Raw genomic sequence first — 22,037 nt, 5'->3', positions numbered from 1 at the left:
CCAGACATATCCAAGTGCTTACGCGGCAACTAACGTTAATCGAAAGCTGATTTAATTCCGGGGCGATGCTTGCACCAGCACTCGCCCCTCCATCAGGTGCGCAGGGGCAGGCAATTTCGGCGGCTCCGGTAGAAACTCAGGATGCACAGACGCCAGCAGGGCACGGTGTACGGGAAAGCGCTGTGCCGGCACGAGCTGGAAACCGCGCACGCCAGGAGCCACTCCGCACCTGAGCTCTGCAAGCATTCGACGGCCATGCCTCCTGCCTCCCAGTTTGCGGACGAGGAAATAAGGTTTAAGAGCATACTTAAACCCATACTTTTCAACACCTTATTTATCACCATGTGGAACTTGAAATATGGATTTTAATCCCGCAAATTTCGACAAGGCATCAGCCTATGCTAAACCTCAGGCACGCCAAAATCTCCCCTCCTGCTGGCGACCCTGCGGCGAGAGATATCTAGTGCTCGGATATATATATATACACACACACGGATGAACCCTAGGAGGCTCAGCCTGTCAAGTTAACACAGAAAAATCTAATGAAAGAGAAGGTTTTATTCCATGTTTTCCACTGGAAGGTCTGGAAGCACGTCAGAGCCGTTCTTTAATTAATGCCTTAAAACATTTTGGGAAGGCAGCAGCCCATGCTGCTCCCTCTAACTGCTCCCCATTTGCTTTCTGCCAGCAACACCTTCCTCGCGTGTAACCAGCAACCCTAACGCGAGGAGAAAACACCACGAATGTTGACACCTACCCTGTTTTTTTACCTTTGCATAATATACACAGCAAGCTGCCTGGTGCCCTAAGCGTTCATTTAATCATTTTTTTATCAGCCGTTACCCTTGCAAAGCATTGCAACAGCCACCGAGATAACAGAGTCCACCCTCAGCACTGCGCAGGGGCTTCCACCTCCGAGCCCTCACTGCATCACATGGAAAAACTCTTGGTGGAAAGGAAAGAATGTGCTAAAATGCTGTGGAGTAAGAAGGCACCGTGCTGCAATTCAGTGCTGCAAATTGCCTCCAGTATAATCCTGAAAGAGACAATTAAAATCGTCTCCAGTATTATCCCAACAACTGAACTGTCGGGGAAGTGAAACAATTCGCAAGAGTAATGTGGCAAAAAAGCAGAAAAGTAAAAGAAACAAGTTTTTGCTGGTACAAGTGTGTCAGGACCACTTTCTCCCCCGGCAGGGTTTTCTCCCCAAGCAGCGCGCTCCCACCGGCCCCGGGGCGCAGCTGCCAGACCTCCCGAGCGGTGTGTGCGGCCGGCCGGTGGAAGCTCAGACCCAGGCTTCACGTAAAGCCAGTTTCTGAGAAATCCAGCCCAAAGAAACCCCCTCAAATGGACGCAGCAAATTGTCCTTCAACACCAAAGCAGCCCGTCGGGGGCTCCAAGGAAAGACGCTAGAGCAGAGCAAAGCATATTTTCATCCTTCTCTCTCTACATTGGTGGCCACGACCAGCTCATCCTTCACGTGGCCATCCTCACCAGGCCACTCTTTCAGCCCTTTTTTCTTCACAAGCAAGCTCGACTCACAAGCTCTGCAGGGACTGGGCTACTTCTATTTTGGGGTTTTAAAACTTGATTTAGAGAACAAGGCTTTTGCACACAGCAACTCAGGCATCTCCTCCTGGTCTTGGTACCGTGCGAGGGTATAAGCCAGCCACAAAAGTATGGTCTTTTCCACACTGGTCTGTAGATAAGTGCCCCAGTTTAGCACTAGGATAAACAAACAGCTCATTTCAGAGCCTTCATACGACACGCTATTTTGGGACTGGGCCCCTTGCTTCTGCGCATCTCATTCCCATCGCTGCCCTTCACCTGACCGCGAGTGAGAGACAAAGCGCTCTGTTTCAAGAACCCGCTTTTTTTAGGTACCTTCCTAAACCTCTGCAATTCCTCCCAAGAGCTTTGTGGGAGGCTCCAGAGCAGCCCTGGGCCTGACCCCCGCCATACGACAGCTGCCCTGGGTTGCACAAAACACGTGTGCAGGAGGAGGGATTTAGCTGATGCGGTGCCAAAGGCAGAGCTGGACGTTTTTCTGATGGTCTAAACAAAGGCTTTTTCGCTGTTTATGATCCAAGTCTATCAGGAAATAATTGAAGCTGACGCACACCCTGGTGGGACCGAGCCCAAGAGCTTGTTGAAAACTGAGTCAATTGAAAAATCAGCCCAGCTCACTCATGTTGAGTAAGTTTTAACGTCGCTGCCCAGCTGCCGGGGAGAGCACCACACGCCGGGCTGCCGGGGGAGCCGGGGGATCGGGCACGACACCGACAGGAGCGCCGCTGCTGAGCACTGTCCCCTGGGCAGCCATAGGCTTCCCGACGCCGTGCCAGGCTTGCACCGTAATGCCGCTGCAAGGTAACGCTCCTGCGCTCCCTCCAGCACGCTCCTCTGTGCCCCGTGCCCCCGGCATGGCACAACCCCCGTCGGGTGGGCAGAGGCTGCTGCCGCCCCCCGGGCTGCTTCCAGCGATTGACCACTTCCCTCAAAAGCAAAAGCACTGGCTAAAAGGTCTTTGGGCCCCACCTGCATTACACCACTTATCGAACAACTCCTTTGCTACAGCTGTAAGGTCAATATAAGGCTGGCTATTTTTCGCGTTCAGAGGGTGCATGAGTGGCAAGACAGGTTTACCATAACCTGCAGAAATTCAAACCCGCAGCGCTGGGCTGGCAAACGCTACGTGCCCTTCCCGTAGAAGGGACAATAATCAAGTACAGGACACATACAACGAGAGCTGCCGTTTTCACTAAGCATATTGTCTTACCACCAGAACCAAGCTGCAGCCGTAATCGTTCCCGAAACACTACACAGGGATGAATCTCCTGCAAAGGCGTCGCCAGTGACACAGTGAAAGACCCGGCTCCTTCCAGCATCATGGTGCACGTGCATGGGAACGTGCATTTGTTATTCAGCTTTCCAACCTCTGGGAGAACTGCAAAGCATCTCGGAGTTGAGGAGGTGGGACAGACAATACAGAGAGTTCAGCTTTCCCAGCCGATGATGCTGCCAAGAAAGAGCCTGTTTCGTAGAGCTGGGTTATGCCCTTGTTCTTCGCACCACACTCACAGGCCAGCTGATAAATGCTGGTGACGAGCTATCTCCCTGCAGATCCATCAGCTGCACACCTGGAAACATCTGCAAGCTTGCAACAGCTCTCGGTGCCACGACCTCGCACCCGCCTGCGCAGCTCCTGCGTCAGTGGGGGAGAAACCTGTGCTCCTTCGAGCAGCTGCACGGGGGCGAAGCCTCTGCACGAGGAGCGAGAAAGCACGTGGGCACCCCCTTCCCTTCTAACTTCTCTTGGCTGCTCAGCTGGGAAGTTTCCAGATGTGCCTCACAGAGCACGTTTAGGCAGCGTCCCAGCTCTCAGCAGGACTCACGGGCAGCCGCAGAGCCGGCGAAGAGCAAGCGCAGGTGGTGCGAGCACCCGCTCGGGGAAGCTGGTTTCGGGCAACGTCTTGGCTCCTACTCGACCACGTCCTGTCCGAGCTGGCAGAGACCCAGCGCAGCTCCCGGCCATCAGACGCGATGCTGAGCGCAGGATGGAGGGGGGATGAGGGGAAAGCTGCGAGCAGAGACTCTTCCATGCAAAGGGCCCCTTTCCCTGTCGTCTCTCCTCCTTCCTCGCCTGCCGTCAGCCCTCTGGAGATGGCAGCGGCTGCTCGCTGCTGGGAGGAGCCCGGACACTCGTGGAATTGCAACCCCACAACGGATTTCAGCTGGGAGTGGGACTCACGGCACACGCTCCACCGTGGTCCCCAACCAGCCCTGCACCAACAGGACAGATCTTGTTCTACTGGAAAACGAGGGGGCGAGGCAGCAGCCGAGCCCCGTCCATCCCCGTGGCAGACGGGGACCACCAGGCTCCTGACCCTGGCTCCAGCCCTGCGAGGAGGGCTCTGGTTGAAGGGATGGACCAACAGTGCTTGAAATGGGAGTCAGTTAAACCCCAGGGGTAAAGGAGCGCAGGTAGAGACTAGGAGCCAGGCTCACCCCCGTCGCGTCCAGCTGAACCTGGCCTGGTTTCTGCAGGGGGACCCGTTTTATCCTCACCGATGGTCCCGCCGGTGGCGCAGGACAAGCTGTTGAGCCTCTCTCAGCACCGTGCACCGAGAGGTGCGGCGGTGCGGTACCTCCCAGCACCTCCACGCCACCTTCAACCACCAGTACGCAAACCTCGGACGCGTTCATCGCCGCTCTGCCCGTGGAGGGGGGGCGGGAACTGGAAGCAGAGGGACGACGCCATGGGAAAGCAAACACGGGATGAACAGGACCGTGTTTTTGCTGGGGACAAATAACTATAACCACGCGCCACTGCCTGCCCCCCTCGCATCGCCGTGCGGCAACACCGCCTGGGCAACGCAAGGAGGGAAGAGTTGCACGCACAACCCGAAATCAGGGCTGCTCCTGAAGAAGCAGCCAGATTGCTCAGAGAAGGACACAAAGCACAAGAAAGCCTTGTGATAAAGACGTTATTGCAAATTAATTTGTTTTCATTAAGAAATGAATCACCTGCTCCTCCCCCAGCAGCAGAATCCCCAGCAGAGTGCAGAGCCCCGGGGGGGGTTGCACCAGGGCCAGACATTGTGTAAAATAGGCCAACATTAATGATTAAAGAGCCCTGGTAAAGCATTCCTGCTGCAGCACCGCCGGGGATCGACCTAAATTAGAACAATTAGCCATTGTCTCAGGTCGGAGGAAGCGACAGGTTTTTGCTCTACGTTATTACACAGTCCCATGTTTCTGTCACTTGCAATCAAGCCTGCGGGGAAAAAAAAAAAAAGGTGCTGTACTGCAAATCTTAACATGCAAAAAGTCCCCAATTGGCCTTCCAAAACTACGGTTTTGACATAATTACAATTTAAATTCCTCCCCCCCTTCCTGTTGTTTTTTTTTTTAAAAAAAAAAACTTTTCAAACTTGCATCACTCCTTTCCGGATGCTGCAGGATTTGCAGTTGCCGCTTCGGAGTGCAGACAGCTCTGTCCGTGCACAAACCACTGCAGCCACAGGCCGGGGAAACTGCCCTCGCCCTGGAAGCGCCATTCCAGCATGAGCATACGAAATATTTCCCCCTCAGCCAAGATGTTTGCTTTCCATACAGTTCAGTGGATGGTGGCCCTTAAAACACGACCTATTTCATATCCAGGAAATACAGAGAATGATAGATTTATTTCTAAAGCCTCCTCGTTGTTTTATTTGTCTTGGGTGATTAGCTAGGACAATAGAATAATAGTTTAGGCTAATAGACAAGAAAAAAAAGAAAACAGTTGAGAGAAAAAAAACCCCTATGTTCACAATGGCAGACAGAGTTATTACACAGGAAAACAAAGACATAAAATAGTGAGAGATGCTCTAGGAAGCCCTAGGACAGATCATCCTCAACAGTTTTGACACGCATCAAATCAGTTTCTACAAATCGGCATGAAGCAAAGGACGAGTCCACAGTAACCCACGCTGGTGTAGGGATAAACTTTGGGGTTTGGAAAGGATGACAACAGAACGAGGAGGAAGGGTTATCTCGGCACCGTGAAACGTCCGCGTGTGCGAAGCTTTCACCGCACCAGGAGATCCCTAACACGCGCCAAAGCTGATGGGCCACAGGGACCTCCAAGCTCCTCCTACGGAGGCGGCGAGAGAAGGCGCAGGGACACACCGCAGGCAATTAGTAAGCGACCCCCAGCACAGAGGCTGGACCCAACCCAGGCCAACGCGGCAGCCGGGAAAAAGCTCTGCCCACCCAAAACCTGCAGCCGCCCCCGCGGCCCCGCAGAGGGCTTTGCCTGGCTGCTGGCACCAGCACGGCATCCTGCTCCCCGGCGCCAGGGCCCCAGGGTTTAACAGCAACTGAATTTACGACGCCTTCCCTTTTGATGTAGTCACGCGGAGCTGAAGTCATCTAATGGCTTTCTGGTTTCCTTTTTTTCTTTCTTCTTTCTTTTCCCTCCCCCCCTTGCTTTCAAAGCACGGGGCTAAACTGCAGCCTATGGCTGCACGCAGACATCTGCGCTGCAGCCAGCCCGGCCCCAGCAAGCCACCGCCAGACTTCCCTTTTGAGGCCCTAATGGAGTCTTCTCCAGCAAACTGTCCTCGCCCTGCATGGCTGGGAGCTGAGGAGGTAGGAAAGGTTTTAAATCCGCCGTTCCCCTCTGCCCAGGCGGCAGCGAGTGCTCAGTTAGTGAGAGATCACCCCACCGCAGGAGCCTCTGTGGTTGCTGCTACCTACGACCCCGTCCAGGTGTGCCGGGGAGGATCCCCGCCAGCAACAAACCCCTCTTGCTGAATGGCTGGTGGGTCACTGAGTTCCTTGGGCGAGGCATGAAAATGCACGTGGAAAAATCCCCGCTGGGCTGTAGGGAAAAGCTCTCCGGGGAGGTCTCCTTAAAATATCACCGTAAGGATACTGCAGTTCCCTCTCCATCATTTCAGATTCCTCTGGGAAGAAATCCCAGCGTGTGGGGAATGAGTGATGAGGCAGACGATGCCCACAGGCAAGCAGATTCGGGCATGGTGGATCTAAGTGACATATCTTGTCCGCACAGAAGAAAACAAAATCCAGATAAAGTGACAATAGGGCTTTAAGTGGGTCCATCTGACCACCCAAGACCTCCATGCAGAAATTCTTTTGAAAATAAATCAAGACCATTTTAATTCAAAATTAGAGGAGAAATGGAACAAACTTAATAAAGGCCATTTTAATAAGAATGAGGTTGCTCCCAGCAGGGTTCACTGTGACTGGGCCAAATCCACTCGATCTCTCCTGAGTTTCCCCAGGTACGCAGCCACGGGGCCAAACACCGCCCGTGCCTCCCCCGCTCAAGGTCAGGGCCAAGCACTCTCTGACAGCAGAGATGCTCCAATGTCTTTTGTAAGGGGACGACGTGCCCCAGAACTAATTCAGGTTATGAAATGGCCAAGAGAAGCCCAGCTGGTCCTGGAAGAGAATGAAGGTCTCTTCTATGAGAAGCAGCATCCGGCTTCTTGCAGAAAAAACGCATTTTTTTGGCATGGGAAATTCGGATTTGGGCTCGGTGACCCCTCTGTCAGCACAGCTCCAGCAGCGAGCCTGCTGCCGAGTCCTTCCCAAGGTCGGCGTACGTTCCCTCCCCAGCCATCCACAGAGCAGCAGGAGGCTTGAAAAGACAACAACAAACCAGCTCCCGATTCCCCGCTGCGGAAGTGCGCTCGGCGGCGGAGCCCGGTCCGTGGGGTGCAGGACTCGGGTCACGGGCCTGGGAGCAGCCCGCAGGACGCACCACGCTGCCAAATGACACCGAGCTGCCTCTCTGGGACGCCTCTGCCCGGAGAGGCACGTCTCCACCTCAGACAAACCACTCATTTCTGCTCTGCGACGCTGTGCTTTACAGCGGCCGCCGCGGGGCCGCAGGAACTCAACAGGTCTTATAGAGGGTCAAAGCCTAACATCAAATAAGGTACTATATCTTATTTAAAATCACCTGACGAAGGGGTGTTTTCATATAAAAATCGCAAATATTAGGAAGTGATTTGTGGGAAATTCTACTGAGAGTATGTTAAAAGACACACAGAAATAGAAATGAATAGACATAGAAGTTGCACTGAAATGCAGCGCAAACCCACCAAACACAGGTCCAGATGCTCTTTGGAAAAGGAACGTTGTTCATATTGGAAGCCTCACTCTGTTCCTTCTGGGGTGCTAGGATGGGCTTTACCATCAAAAATTCCCACTTAAAGAAAGGCAGAGGTAAAAGCAGGCATCTAAAGCCGTGTGAATAAAAGGCAAAGAAAAAGATGGGGGTTTTTTTTGAGGAGGCAAAGGACCAGTCTTCTATCAAGCAATAAACTACGCTTCGATAAACGCTTATCAGAAAGTAAAACTTCCCATCCAGCAGCAGCCCTTCGTACAGGGAGGAGCGTTTTTGAGATCCTGCAAGGAATGAGAAGAGGAACGACTTCTCATCCACGTTGCTGATCAGAAAACTCATCCCATTACCTGGCAAAACCCAAACCCAGCAACCAAACCAGCCGTACAATGCCAGGCCTTGTGCCCAGGCCTGCAGCGATCAGGCCAGGCATGCAGAAACAGGAATGACAGCCCCAGCTACTGCACAACATGCCCCCAAGCTGAAAATGCTGCTGCGTAAGACTAACTGAAGCTGGGGCCACGATGAGCTGCACGCCCCGCGCTGGGCGCACGTCGCTTAAGCAGCGCTTCTGGCCTTCACCACCTTGCTGGGGAAGCCTGACACTGGCAGAAGCAGCAGCTGAAGGTGTCCCTTCGCAGATGGCAGGTACTCCGTGCCAGGGCAGACAGCACCTGCTCTGGCAGCAAGCACAGCTAAATTCACATTTTGCGGAGTCCTGGCCAAGAGCCGCGTAAAACTCCATAGGGGAGAAAGTTGGCAGCTGGTGCAAAAGTGGCCACAACCTGAGGACTTGTGGGGAGGAGGCGCCCGCAGGGACAACCATGCGCTCGGCTGAGGGCGACTGCCTGACCCATCGCTCCTTGCCGTGCTCATCGCAGTCGGTCTTCACAAGGTCCCGTTAACTCTGAGGTCCAAAAGGAGCGACTGGCTTTGATCAAATTAACCAAACACTCAGCCATCGAGCACGGCGCATGCGTTAACTTCATGGTTCAAAAAACCCCAATCCTCTGCTTCCAGGCAGATCTATCAATGGGGCAACCCTGTCCCCGGCCCAGCCCAAACCACAGAGGCACGAGATCACCACGTCTCGCCATCACCTGCTGGTTGGAGAGATGGGGGTGGACGTTAACCTCTGTAAGATGACCAGCAAGGGACTGAGCACCACCAAGGTTGATTCTTTTGCTCTGAGTAAAGGATTTTATCCTGTTCTTACTTTTGTACTGACAAAAACCAGTAAGACCAGTCCAGCTCTGGACTGGCCTGACACCACAAAGCCACTGCCAAACCTGGGAAACCCATGGCTGAGGACTTCTACACTGGGCACGCTGGGCATCCCAACCCAGTACCGAGTGCTCACCTTGGATGACCACAGAGTGTCACGGACCCTGGCAATTAAACCCTGCCTTGAACTAGCCCAAATTCAGAGCTGGCAGAGCTGCAGCAGTAGCAGAACATTGAAAGAGGAAATTTGTAGAAACAAAGAACAAGAAATAGAGACCAATTTTGATACCCAGCTACTGCTATAAGAAGCGCTCATCATCCGCTTTGACGAAAGGCCAAAGTACAATGCATTTGATTCAGTGTTGACACACCAAAATGAAAAGCAGTGTACAATAGGGCTTATCAAGAGAGCCAGAAGTACAAGATGAATGGGATTGCAGCAACTCAGGAAGTTATTCAAAAGGATCCTGGAGTAATATTACACTTGGACTTCAGAGAAGCAATTAAAGAAGGCAATAAAATTCGAGGTGATAGATGGCCCTGAGGGGAGCATGAAAGATAAAGGGAAATTACAAAAAAGAATATAAAAATCTTTTGTGAGAGCTACTGGAGGGTACCGAGCTTAGCTTCCACAGCAGAGGATAAACGAGCAGCAGCCAAAACGCCGTGAGGAACGGCAGGGGATCTGCGTGCTGCCTTGCACCCACTGGTGGCACTGCCCATGCTGCGACGCCCAGCACCACTGACTGCATCCTCTGCTGAGATGTGCACAGCAAAGCTGTGACTGTGGAGGATGCTTCTGAGCATCACCACTCCAACACGTGCTCCCGATACACACAGTAAGATCCTTATCCCAATACACCGGACACACTTCAGTGCTACAAACGAAGTCACTGCTGGGAAGGCCATTGAGATGCCAGCGTTCATTGCTGCACGGGTCACTGGACTGTCCTTCTAATGACCAACGCATCTGTATCCTGACAGACACAGGGAGTTACTATAAAACAAAGCAAGCAGCTACAAATCCAGAAGAGCCATTTGTTACCCTGGAAATACCTCAGCAAACAACCAACTCACGAGTTAATCGCTGTAGCTGGTATAGAACAGCAAAGACAGAAGGACGCCCAAGGCGCTGCACTGACCGCACTGCGAACGGGAAGAAGGGTCGGAGGTGCCGATCTCTAACGTCTACTGAAGTCAGCGTATGCGGTGAGTGACGGCAATCGCCATCCTCCTACACTCAGAGACAGGGAGGATGGATTTTGGAGCCTTGGGGAACATGGAGCCCCCGGGCAGCTCCTCCCCAGGGGGGTTCAGCTGCTCACTCACTGCCACGGTCCAAATGCGGTTTGCAGGCAAAGCTCCCTGTGTTTTGGCGAACAGCATCGTCCGTTACCTACAGACCTGATGTCTCTGCTCACCTGTGTGACCCCAGGCTGTGGCAAGCACTGCATCTCTGGTGGGGGGGGTGGACCTAAAAGCAAATAGTGGCTTTTCAGACTCCCAGACCCTGCTTGGGGGTGATGAACACAGAATGGAGACGGATGCCAGAGAGCGATGGGTGCACAGAGCTTTGCACGGCGCTCGCAATACCTCCCGCCATCCTGCCTCGAGCAAACGCAGCTCTCCAGCCAGACCCTGCCCCAGCCACGATCTCTGCAGAAGGCATCATTCCGCAGGGGTCATCCCATCGGGAACCGCGGGTCGGAGCCCAGCACCTGCCTTTGCTGCTAAATGCAGGAACTGCTCGCCGTTCTTTGTACCCCTCTCACCCCAGGGTTAAACCAGAAGTAGATTATTTGGTTATTTATGTCCCAGATGGAGGACAGCACGTAGAGATTTTCCCAGCCCAACAAGTCTCCTGCGGGGCCTGTGCCTCAGCTGCACCGCACCGGATCCCACGGGAAGCAAACCCCAGTCCAGCCCGTCCCTGCTGCTGGAGGAGAACAGGAGTGTCCCCAGGATACCACTGCAAATATTTATGTCACTCCGTGGGAGCTCCCTGCCCCTCGCCACAACCCCTGGGAGCCTCGTGACGTGCACAAGAGCCTGGGAAGGGGCGCCAGCGACCCCCTTGTACCAGTCCCTGTTGCTCCCCGCAGCAGGCGGGCGCAGCAGCATGAATCCCAGGGCAAGGGCATAACTCTCAGGGCAACGCTCGGCCTTCAGCTCATTAACCACTGTGGGGCCCTCGGAGGCACAAGGGAACTGGGAATTTTCTTTTTTTTTCTTTAAGAAAAAAGGTAAGATCACAGTAACGACGCGGCAGCGTAGAGAAGTGGCCGCGCTCCATCCAAGCTCTCGCAGCAACAGCTCCGGGACACAGCGAGGCTTGAGGGAGCAGGGTCACTTCGAGTGCTCCAAGCAGATGCGAAACTACGAATGCAGGCACAAGTGCTGTACTGGGGATTTCCTGGAAAGCTGGACGGAAAGGAGAAAAGGGAAAGTGGCAGAGAAATCGGGACGATTAGCAAATTACCTAATGATTGCAAAACTCTTTGAAGATGGAAAGGGTGGGATAAAGCTCTTACCGAAATCCCCAGATATCCAAACTGCGAGATAATAGCTGGCTGGACTCCGGTCAGAAATCACAGTCCCCGTCATCTATGAAGAGCAATTGCTGAAAATCCTGCTGGCAGCTTCCCTGTCTGCAAGCCCTTGGCTCTTTGCATTTATTTATTACTTCTTGCCCAACAGAGAGAGCGCAGCTGCCTGCCCTCTGCGGGGGGCAATCACCCGGGGACTCCCAGGGCAAGGAGGGCGCGGTGTGCACGTAGGGTGAACCAGACGGAGGGGCTCCTCTCACCTCATCAGCACCCCATGGGGTCCTGACCCACCCCAAATCTGCCGTGCTGCTCACCAATACATCTCTGCTTGGCTGGTGAAAGCGCCTCCGGGACCTGGCACATCCAAACCCCCCAGGGCCATAGAGCTGCCCCAGCGGGACTTTTCTGCCTGCAGCAAGTCAGATGTGGCCATAATCTGTGGCTGGGCAGCTCCTCAGCCTTCAGCAGGGGTCCGTCAACAGAGAGGAAACCCCTCCCTATTAAAAACCTCAAACTTTCCTTATTAAACCATTAATTTCTGCAAATGCACATCGCCAGCAGACCATGTGCTTGCTTAGTATTCATGCACCTGTGAGCTAGGCTGCAAACAGATACTAAAACCCCCATCTAAGTGCCCAAGCCACCCAGCTCTCCCTTCCAGCCGTTCCATGCGAGAGGTCCCCGCCACGCACTCTTCAGGGCTCGAGGTAAATAAATAATGCTCCCGCAAGGATGCAGGAAATCAGTATGCTTCCTTCCTTTGTGGTAAATTATATTCTGATTAAAAGCTAAATGAGCTGAACTCAAACGTCAATTAGCATCAGAAAACATCAATAAAATATGTTGTTAGTGTTTAATGAAGTACCTGTTCCTTCACCCATCGTTTCCCTTGGGGACGCTCACTCACCGTTGCCAGAGAGGCTGCAGGTGAAGCGCGTGGCAGCGCAGACGTCCCAGAACCTGCCTTTGCACTGGTACTTCTGAGCAACGACGCACGACTCCTGCAAGCCAGAGCTGCGCCAGAAGCGTCCTTAGAAATTATTTAAATTTAACCAGGGCAACACCTCGACAGCTCTTGTGAAAGAAGCTCAGCTTCAGCGGTTCGCCCTTCTTCGTCACAGTTTTTCCTAGCAATACTCCCCATTTTGTGATTCTCTGGGAGCAAGGGACAAGGTCAAAGCCTGCTTGACCCAAACTGGTTTTGTGGCGTGGATTGCGTGCGTGCAGCTCTGAAATGTGCTTCTTAGGTGACTTTTTTTGGAGGGGAGCAACGCACTGAGTGAGAGACCAGGACTTGGGTCAGATGCTCTTTACATTAATTTGCCTTCATTATGCTCTCTCACATGGACGGGGCTGAGCAGCAAACCCTTCCCGTATATTAATGGGCTGACTTTTCTGCTGTTTCAGAGCATTTTCGTTCAGAGACTAAAAAATGCTGCCTCTGACAACCCCCTTGGGAAGCTGGTATCAGTCTGCAGGCGGAGAGGCAGAGCACACAGGCGGCAGCTGAATCCCACACGACGTGAGGCTCCAAGGAAGAGGCAGGTAAGATCTGGCTTCACCACAGGAGACGGCGTAGATGGGCAAGCATGGGGCAAGGAAGGAATTTTTTCCAGAGGAAAATCTGAAGTCCCCAAACACCTCATTTAAAGATCTAGTTTCTTCTTTCATGCCAAGGCAGAGCTGCCGAGCCCAGGTGCTGCCGCAATACAGATATTAGAGCCTTCTCCAGAGACTTCACCAACACTAGAAGTGCGCCTTGCTCATCGTGACCGACAGCACGGTGCTGCTTATGGCTCTTTTTCTCGCCCACCATGAAGGGGAGGCCACCAAGAAGCAAGGTGAGAGGAGCCTCTTCTCTGGCCATCCATGGAGCGTCAAGGGGAGAGTCAAGAGCAGAGCCAGTGGGGGCTTCTGTCATCTCCTGCGGGGCTTTTTCTCTAGAGGCGAAGAAATTGGGAAGCAAAAGAAGGAGGCGGGGAAGAAATAACTGATCCAGGGGATTGCACCCACAGACCATTTTCCTTCTCTTTTTGGCATTAAAATACTTGCGCTGACCTGCCCCCTTCTCCCTCCTCTCCAGCTTTGGATTCAGCTCTGAGGTTTACCTGGGGAGCTTGGCAACGGCTGCCTCTTGAGAAAAGATGGGGCCACCATGAAATATCTTTTCCTGCCCCTGGTTCTTATTTTCACCTTCTGCTCCAGCTCCGACCCGCATGATGGTGCCCATCACCGACAACTGGCGTCACCCAAGATGCTCTCAGCTGCTTGGCAGAAGAGGGGGAGCTTCGCGCGCCACTCACCGGCTCGTGTGGCACCTGACAATTCGGAGGCTTTTTGTTGGCATCTCCAAGCCAACAAAATCCACCCTGCGGCATTTCGGGGGGTTTGCAGATGGTTACGCAGTGGTTAGGAAAGGTCGCTTTATTATTATGGGAACTGAGCGAGGGGCCTGGCAACTCTGCCAGCTAGCGTTGACATTTTGGGTTTAAGCAATCCGAAAGAGATAAAAAGATAAAAGTTTGATAAAAAGTCACCCTGGCCACACTGGACTTTTTTTTTTTCCCCTATTTTACAAAGCCTCAGTCAGCTCATCCAATAACCATTTGTGTTTATACAGCCTCTTTCATCCCAAATCGTGCTGCAGCATTTCAGAGACTTTCAAATCACAGATCCTCTATTCATTGGCCCCCACATGGTATCAGTTAGGTAGCTGGGAACGCGAGAAAGACTTCTTTGTCTCTCCACTCTGCAGTAAAAGTTGCACACGCTGCCATGCCTTAGCTCAATCCCATAAAAAGCTCAATACTTTTTAATCCAAGGGGATTTTTTATGTCACTGATAACAGGGTGTGCCGGGTGGGCTTCCCCAGGCTGTCCCCCCACACCTGCCCCTTCCGCACCAAACAGGCTCAACTCCCATCACAAGCTGCATTTCCCTCAGAGACATAACTGGTGTAAAAGTCTGTAAAGAGGTACTTGATTTTCATAAATAGGCTGTAATTGTCACAAATTAGCCCAGGCATCCAAGGGAGATAGTCGCTAGCCAGAAATGGGGTTACCCCACCACACGCTGCCTCAGAGCGGGGACGACAAAGCAGCCCAGAGGTTAAGGGCAGACAAACCCCACGCGCACCCCTAACAAAAAAATAGTGTCTTGCACAAATAGAGGCCAGTTCATCCTGCAGCCGTGACACTGGTGCCGTGGGGGAATAGATCTGGCATCTTTTATAAGCTGTTATTCCTTGAAATACAGTTGATCTATGTGACATTTTAGTGTGCTTTTTTTTAAAGGACAGGAACCCTCTCCCTGTGTTCCTACACCATGAAGTGTGCTTAGATAAAGGGTTGCATCCTGCCGCTCCCCCGCTGACGCTGGCGAGGTGTATTTTTTTAAAAAGAAAAACAGAGCCCAGCAAAGCAGCGCCACAGATCGGGCTGCGATTAACTGCCCGACGTCCCCACACGCAAACGGGCTGGGTGCCGGGGGGCAAAGTCGCCAGGCAGCCCCCCCTTCATCAGAGGGACAAGGACAGCAGGGGCTTCCTTGCGCCACACGGGGTTTGGGCAAGGCGGCTGAGGCAGGGCTCTTCCCCTCTCCCCTGCAATCCCATTTCACATACAAAACCAATTATTTGCAGGTAGTGGGACCATCACAGCCCATCTAGACCTCACCGTTATTCCCTTTTAGCCTTAATATTTCAAAAAAACCTGCAAAGTGCAATTTTCCCCTGTTTCCAAGGCACTCTGCTCAGCTTTAGGAGCTTTAGCAAACATCTTTCTCTTTGCAAAGCAAAGATGAGCAGAGGGCATGACACATTAAGTTAGGAAAGAACCAGAGTTGGCTTTAGCGGGGTCTGAGCTTTGCAGCCCCTTTCATACTGCAGGATATTTTATGTATCGCAGATGTCTACAATACCCATAAAGAGTGATCTTCACACTTGGAGCAAGACTGGGAAGAAAAAAAGAAGCCATTAATACAGAACGCACTTGACTTAGGTGGATCTCCATCACCCCCTTTGCTTTTATATTGGGTATTTGGGGGTTTAGAGGGTTTTCATTCATAAATCAGCTTCCTTTTATGCTGTTTCTTACAGCAAAGAACAAATAATACTTAGCAATCTCATAGCACTTTGCATCTGGAACCCGAGAGCTTTGCAAGAAGATGTGGGAGATGCATTTTTGTTGCACATCTAATAGCAAAAGGGAAAGGTAAGAAAGTCATCGAGGCTGACGAGCTCACCCGACAGGCTGCGCCCGAGTATCCCTCAATGTGTCATCACTTCATACCTACAACGTCAGCTCATACTACTGTAAAAATGAGTGTGATGTCAGAAACATGGAATGGTAATTTGAATTCAAGATCAAATAATAACATGCATGGTGGAGGAGCTGGATTATGTGTTTGGTTTGGGGATAAAGGCATCGAGCTGGTGGTCACAGTATCCTGATCATATTTGTCCTGTATAAACCGAGTTTATTAATACAATTTTAGCCACTTGTCACAGCACACAAGACAGTAAATAAGAGCAAACCCACCCATTTTAGCTTCAATGCAGCTCCATCAGAAATAACACATTTTAAAAATGCAAGGCATAAAAAAACCCAACATCATCTCTAAGGTAAATCCTTATACCACGGGGCTGAAGAATGCTTAGGAATAGATTATTTAATCCAGGTCACAATAACCACTTTTTCTTTCTATACTTTCTTGTTTTCATGGGTGACAAATCAAACCCATACTGCAAACCTGATCAATTTAGAGCTCATGCAGGAAGACATCTGAGGCAGGCACGAGCCTAAGCATATATTCCTCAAATGATTTAGAAGCAAATAAGAAAACAGATCTTCTCTCTGTCCAGAGCTACACGGGCAAAATCCATTTCACACCCAGTCCCAGCACGTCGCTTCTCCGGCTACACGAATTTATTAGAAGAGTTTTTAAACGCCCTCCCTAACACACTGCTGTCACCAGGTACCTTGAAACACTACGAATTTTGGCGAGGAAGCTGAGGACCACGTTATCTGTTGCACACAGCTTCCACACTGAGATGTTTGCCCGTATCTAGCACCCGACACGGAGCCGGGATTTCGCCTTTCACCTGCCTGCTCCGTGGAGCTGCAGCATAAGACGTCCCGGCACTGGCAGGCAAAGCTGGACCTTTGGGATGGGGATTTGGTGAGCTGTTCTCGCAGCCCTTCCCTGGCCACTGGCCAGCAGAAAAGCCTTCCTCCACAGAAAGCAGCAGGATGAGGGATCAGCAAAGCCAAAATGTCATTTTAGATTTATTCTGGGCAGCCTTCAGGGGCTGGAGGAACTTCCAAGTTACATCCCCAGGCCAGTAAGAGCTGGTGCAATCAAACACCCCAAGGTCACAAAGGAAAAAAGCAGCCTTTGCCCAAGGCTTAACTTTCTTCTCTCAGCATTGCTCAGCGCTTATCCCATATTCAAGTCCTCAAACCCGCGGAAAGCCTGACTCACTCCCTATCACGGTCATCAGTCATCCATACATGTGGCTTTGGTCTGTGGAAAAATAAACTGGTTTAATTTTCCAATAGTTTATGGCCAGATATTCCTGCTGGCAACAAGACCTGCGAATTTTTCACAGGGGCCCTTTGCTCCTTACGCATTTGTGTTTTCAGCTCCTTTGCCTGGAAAAACTCCCAGCAGAAACCTGAGCGGCTGCAGGAAAGATACGGGGCATCAGGGCGGCTCTGTCCCGTGCCACCCCAAAGCGTTTTGTCCACTCTCCCTGTTCATGGGGACAGACAGACATCACCCCGGAGGCCGAGAGCACCAGCAGCACCCACTGCCTCCTTACCCCGGCCCTGCGGTTTGGAAAGGGGCGGCTGCGGTCTGTGCCTGGGGCTGAGCCACTTCCCGAGGAACTCGCCTGGCCCCTTCCCACGGGCACTGGGGTTGGAGAGAGGCAGGAGGATAAAACACTGCCCCAGGGTCATGGCTATGGGGAAGAAAACACTTGTTCAAATGTCTTTGATCTTACGCAAACATGCCATTGGAAAACCACTGCCGCACAATTTGTTCGAGCGTTTCCTGAAGAGCAAACCTGCCTCTTCTAAGGCACAATAAACACCCCAGGTTTACAGTAGCCGCACAAGGCGATAAATACGGAGCGCAACATATACGGGCACCACCCAACACAATGGTCACGTGCAACAGCAGCTTTTACTCGATCGGAAAACTTCCCCCCAGACAGCAACCTGGCCAGCTGCATGGCTCCATCGGCGCTGCTGGAGGCACGACGTGGCCGTGCTGCCGGCGCACCCCGGCCCCTCAAGGAAGGGGTACTCGAGACACCCGCTTTCAGTTGGACAACATTACAGGATTGTAACGAGGGACGGGGCTGAAGCCAAACCCTGCCTTCCAAGTGGTCTGGAAAAGAGTTTTCACTTGGCTCCTTTAGCAAAATCACCCGAACACAAGCGCCTGGGGAAGGCTGGGATCCCAGCGGGGTCTGGAGACGCAGTCCAGCCTTTGCACGACATACCCTGACGCCCATACGAAAGCTCACCCAAACGATTCCCACACTTGGGCTCATCTGAAGCACTCCAGGCTCCTCCAGCGCAAGCCACACTTCTTGCCTTGCTGCTGGTTTGAATTTACTCGCTGGAATAAGCATCCACTGAACTGTGCTGAGCCACGGCCACGCTGGAGAGCCCAGGCCAACTTTTTTCTGGCCATACAGACCAGGACGTGTTTACCCAGAACTTGGAAAAATGGTTCAACTTTTATTTTAGCTCAGAGGAGAGACCAAGGGGTCACCTTTAAGCTATGGGTGGTATAAATAGAGGCTGAGTGAAAAAGCAACATACAGAAAGCCAGAGAAGTACGCTCTCCGGGAGGGAGGAGGAAAGCAAGACCCCATAACCCTGGACAGGTTAACAGGGACCAGGGTCCAGGTCAGCCCCATTCTTCAGCCCCATCTGTCCCACCTCCATATGGATCTGGGCAAGTTCACAGCTGCCTCAACCTACACATTCCTGTGTATTCGTGCCACGGGATGCAAGGGCATACGTTCAGCGGGCAGAGCGAAAGCCAGAACTTCTGCAGCACTCCTGGCACTGAGCTTTCCCCTGCTCTTGTACGCTGCTGCCGAGACTCTGCCAAAGAAACTGCAGGGAGGGAAAGAGGTCTGGATGCTGGAAAATAACCCAGGTGACTAAGGCATGCAGGTTTTGGGGGACATAAAGAAAATCAGTGTCTCAGAAAACCACAACCAAACACTGGGATTAAATTACTTTTCACCCAGCACCCTGAGCTGCCGAAAAAAAGAGAGTTCAAAGCACAGCTGGTGGCACCTAAAGGCCAAGCAAGGCTGTCACGGACCAGGAGCTGCAGCACAGTCCTGCTGCTGCTGGACTTGTCTCCTGCGCAGTCCCTGCTCTCCTCTCCAAGGCAACACCCATCAATCTCCCAGGGATGCTGCAGGGCTTAGCAACTGTCTGCAAGCCCTTGATGATCCCTGATGGAGCGTCTTGCTGCACAGCAGAATATGGTGATATTTTCTTTGCTGTACTAATACAGCTGTCGCCGCTCCCACGTGAACACTTGCCACCTGCCAGCATTCGCCGTAGCAGCCTCCTAAGGGACCACAGGCCCAGAGAAGCCGTCCTTGCTCCAGCACCAAAGCAAGTGCACGGCGTGGTGCAAACCCTGAGCTGTGCAGAGGACGGGGAGAGGACCAAGTGCATCCAACAAGCAACATCTCACGCAGAAGAGCAGCCTCAGTGACGCACGGGCTGGATTTATTTGGGTTTGCTATTGCATGTTTTACCATCACAGTTTGCTAGAAGCCCATGATCCAGTATTAGGAGTCTGCATTTCTGTGCTTACACTGGCACTAACTTCTTCACAGCGTTTAGTGCCAAAAGAAACACGCAGGGAGACATGTGAAAGCAGGTATTCGGCAGCAGAGCAGCTCGCCGTTGCATCAGCGGCCTCGGGTTATTTTTACGAGGAGCGCAGAGCGCACACTTGGCCGCGGCTCACCGATAGTCTCCCAGGGCCAAACGTGGAGGAGAAACCAGCTTAGTCACGATGCTTTGGAAAAGGGTAACCTCAGCAGGGGAACGGGGCCTCTCTGCCTGGAAACACGCCCATCAAAATAGGTTTCTCCAGTTTCCCATCTCATTGACCCATGGGGAAGGAGAGAACGATCTTATTCTCCGTAAGAAAAGGCAAAGGAATATATTGGTGTCCTTGCAGGGGTTTGGCTACACAGCACAGGGATGCGCCTGTATCTTGAGCTCACGCTGGAGGACACGGGACATCCATCCTCAATCCAGAGATGGCCACTTGAGCCCCTGATGTCCCCGAGCCATGTCTGCCTGCTGCTACGCACGCTCCACTCTTCCCAACATGGTTTGCTGAGTGTAAAGAGTTTTATGAAGCACATCCAGAGCCAGTTTCACACTGTAGCCCAGGCAACACACCCTGAGCATCACCGCAGCGTTTCCTTAGCAAAATTAAGGAAATGCTTAAATATTTCAAAAAAGTAATTTCCCTCGGTTTTAAATAGCAGTGGAGACTATTGTTAAGTAAAACATCCACAAGAAACAGCATTGAATGACTCTACCCCTTCATACACTCTTACAGGAAATTAAAGAGCCATTGCTAGCAGTAAGCACAGGAGAGCGATACCTCCAGGTCCCAGCTCGGCCCTGCCCTATCGCACCAGGCACGACATACCTATGGATGGTCCCTTCCTAAGAAGAGATTAAAAATGCCACCTGCAAACCAAAAGGCGGGATGAGATAGGCAAACACCGCGCAGTTCAGCAGCAGAGATCAGAACAGATGAGCTAGCTCCGAGTCTGCTGCCTCCAGGAGGGACAAACGAACAAACCACCCCCTCCCCAACAAAATCCAAGGATACAACACGCAACAAGTGGGCTCTTGGCAGAAATTCAGAGGCCTGAAAAGCTCGCTGGGACCTGCTGGGAGATACACACACCCCTTCCGGGAACACGTGAAAAATATCTGGGTTCACTGTGTGATCCCCAAGGGGACAGCTGTCCCCCCAAGAAGTGGCTGGGACATCGGTGGTGCTGCGCTCCAGGAGGGCTGCAGGAAGGGCTGCAAATCAGACTCCAGCAATGCTGCTTATTTAAAAGAAGGCCTGAGGAGAGAAACCTTAATTATCCAAACAGCCAGTGGCCACCACGCAAAGTCACATTTACCGTGGCAGGGAAGGGAGCCGGCCTGGGGTTTTCAGCTCTTATGCTGCTAGAGCTGCCAGTGACCATACGGGGCTGAGAGTTTTAAAAGCCCACATCTGCCTGGGGCGGCGCTCACAGAGAAACCTGCTCATGTCCGAGCCCAAACAGCAGCCCGTGGAGGCTGTGCTTTTTTGGGAACCTGGCCTTGAAGGCACAGCCAAGGACTCTCTCGTCATTTGGGGTCAGGATAAACATCACACGAGGGTGAGGAACAGTCTGTTATTCTTGCAAGGCATGAAGTGTTCCTGGTGGGGTAAAGGCTTTAACACGGAAAGAAAAAGTGGCAGAAAGCAGAAATAATTTGCAAAACAAAGCACTAACAGCCAAAGTACTAACACGAGGTGAACAGCACTTGGTCAGCTGGAGAGCCCGATGCGGCGCGATTGAACCACCGTTTCGGAGCAGGCCCTCTCTGTCCCGAGACACACAAGCACAGCAGTAACCAGCTGGCTTTTTCCCTGGAACTCAGAGGTAAGCTCCATGCTCCCAGGAGACCGGTTTCCCAAGTCAGCACAGTTATGGAGATGTGATGAGACCACGGTACCTACCGGTTTGGGGCAGTGGATGTATCTGGCAAGGCTGATGATCAAGTCATGAGTGATTGGATCTACCAGGTTTCGAAAGCTGGCATATCGATAGAGGACATCGTCCAGAGAGGTTGACTCCATTCCCAAATCCTGCAGAAAACAGGTTAAAGGAGCAATATGAGATGTGCTACAAGAGCCAACACTAGCATGGATCTCAAAATTAGCCCACGTTGGTGGTCCCCACGAAGAAGCCAAGAAAAAAGCAAACCCCCCCACCAGGAAGGGACACACGAGTGTGTCACCCTGGGGAAAGCTGCACTCCTGCGCTTTATCTGCTCTGCAAAGAGGCATCAGGGGTGCAGGATTAGGCCCCTCGTGCCTCTCACAGGCCATCAATCCACTGAGCGAACAGTATGCTTGCAACAAGGTAGAATCACAAATTACTCCAGCGAACATGACAGTTGATCAGCATGAAACTGGAACTGGAAAATAAATACAGCATAGATGTGCTCTGGGGTCTGCCTCGGGAGGAAGGAATGAGCCTAGAATTGCAGCAAGGGAAACAGGAGGATAAACTGAGGGGGGTTGGGAAGAGCAAAGTGCTAGACTAGATTGCTGGGGAAGGGGTGGAGGCTCTGCCATTGGAGAACGGACAAGGACGTGTCAGGAACAATTTAGATTGAGCTGATCCTGCCCTAGGGATGGATCAGACCTCCTGAGGTCCCCTCCAAGACTATTTTCCAAGATTTTCAATCCTTAGACATAATCATTTGAGGAATTTTGCCAGAACACTCATCATTGTACTGAATATGTTAGTGCACAGGGACAAGGAGGGGAAGGGTTTATTTATAGTGTACTCCTTTTAC

General features: G+C 52.1%; 1 protein-coding gene across 1 annotated transcript in view; it reads right to left on the bottom strand.

The window, feature by feature from the left end:
- LRRC75A (leucine rich repeat containing 75A) overlaps positions 1–22,037 on the bottom strand; it is a 94,858-nt gene that overhangs the window by 38,329 nt on the left and 34,492 nt on the right. The window contains exon 2 of the mRNA XM_075113354.1: positions 21,193–21,321. Within this exon, the coding sequence (XP_074969455.1) occupies positions 21,193–21,321 (129 nt within the window). The remainder of the gene's footprint in view (positions 1–21,192; positions 21,322–22,037) is intronic.

Source organism: Phalacrocorax aristotelis, chromosome 18 (assembly GCF_949628215.1).
Source record: "Phalacrocorax aristotelis chromosome 18, bGulAri2.1, whole genome shotgun sequence".
Lineage (NCBI taxonomy): Eukaryota > Metazoa > Chordata > Aves > Suliformes > Phalacrocoracidae > Phalacrocorax > Phalacrocorax aristotelis.
This window is presented reverse-complemented; position numbering and strand designations above follow the sequence as displayed.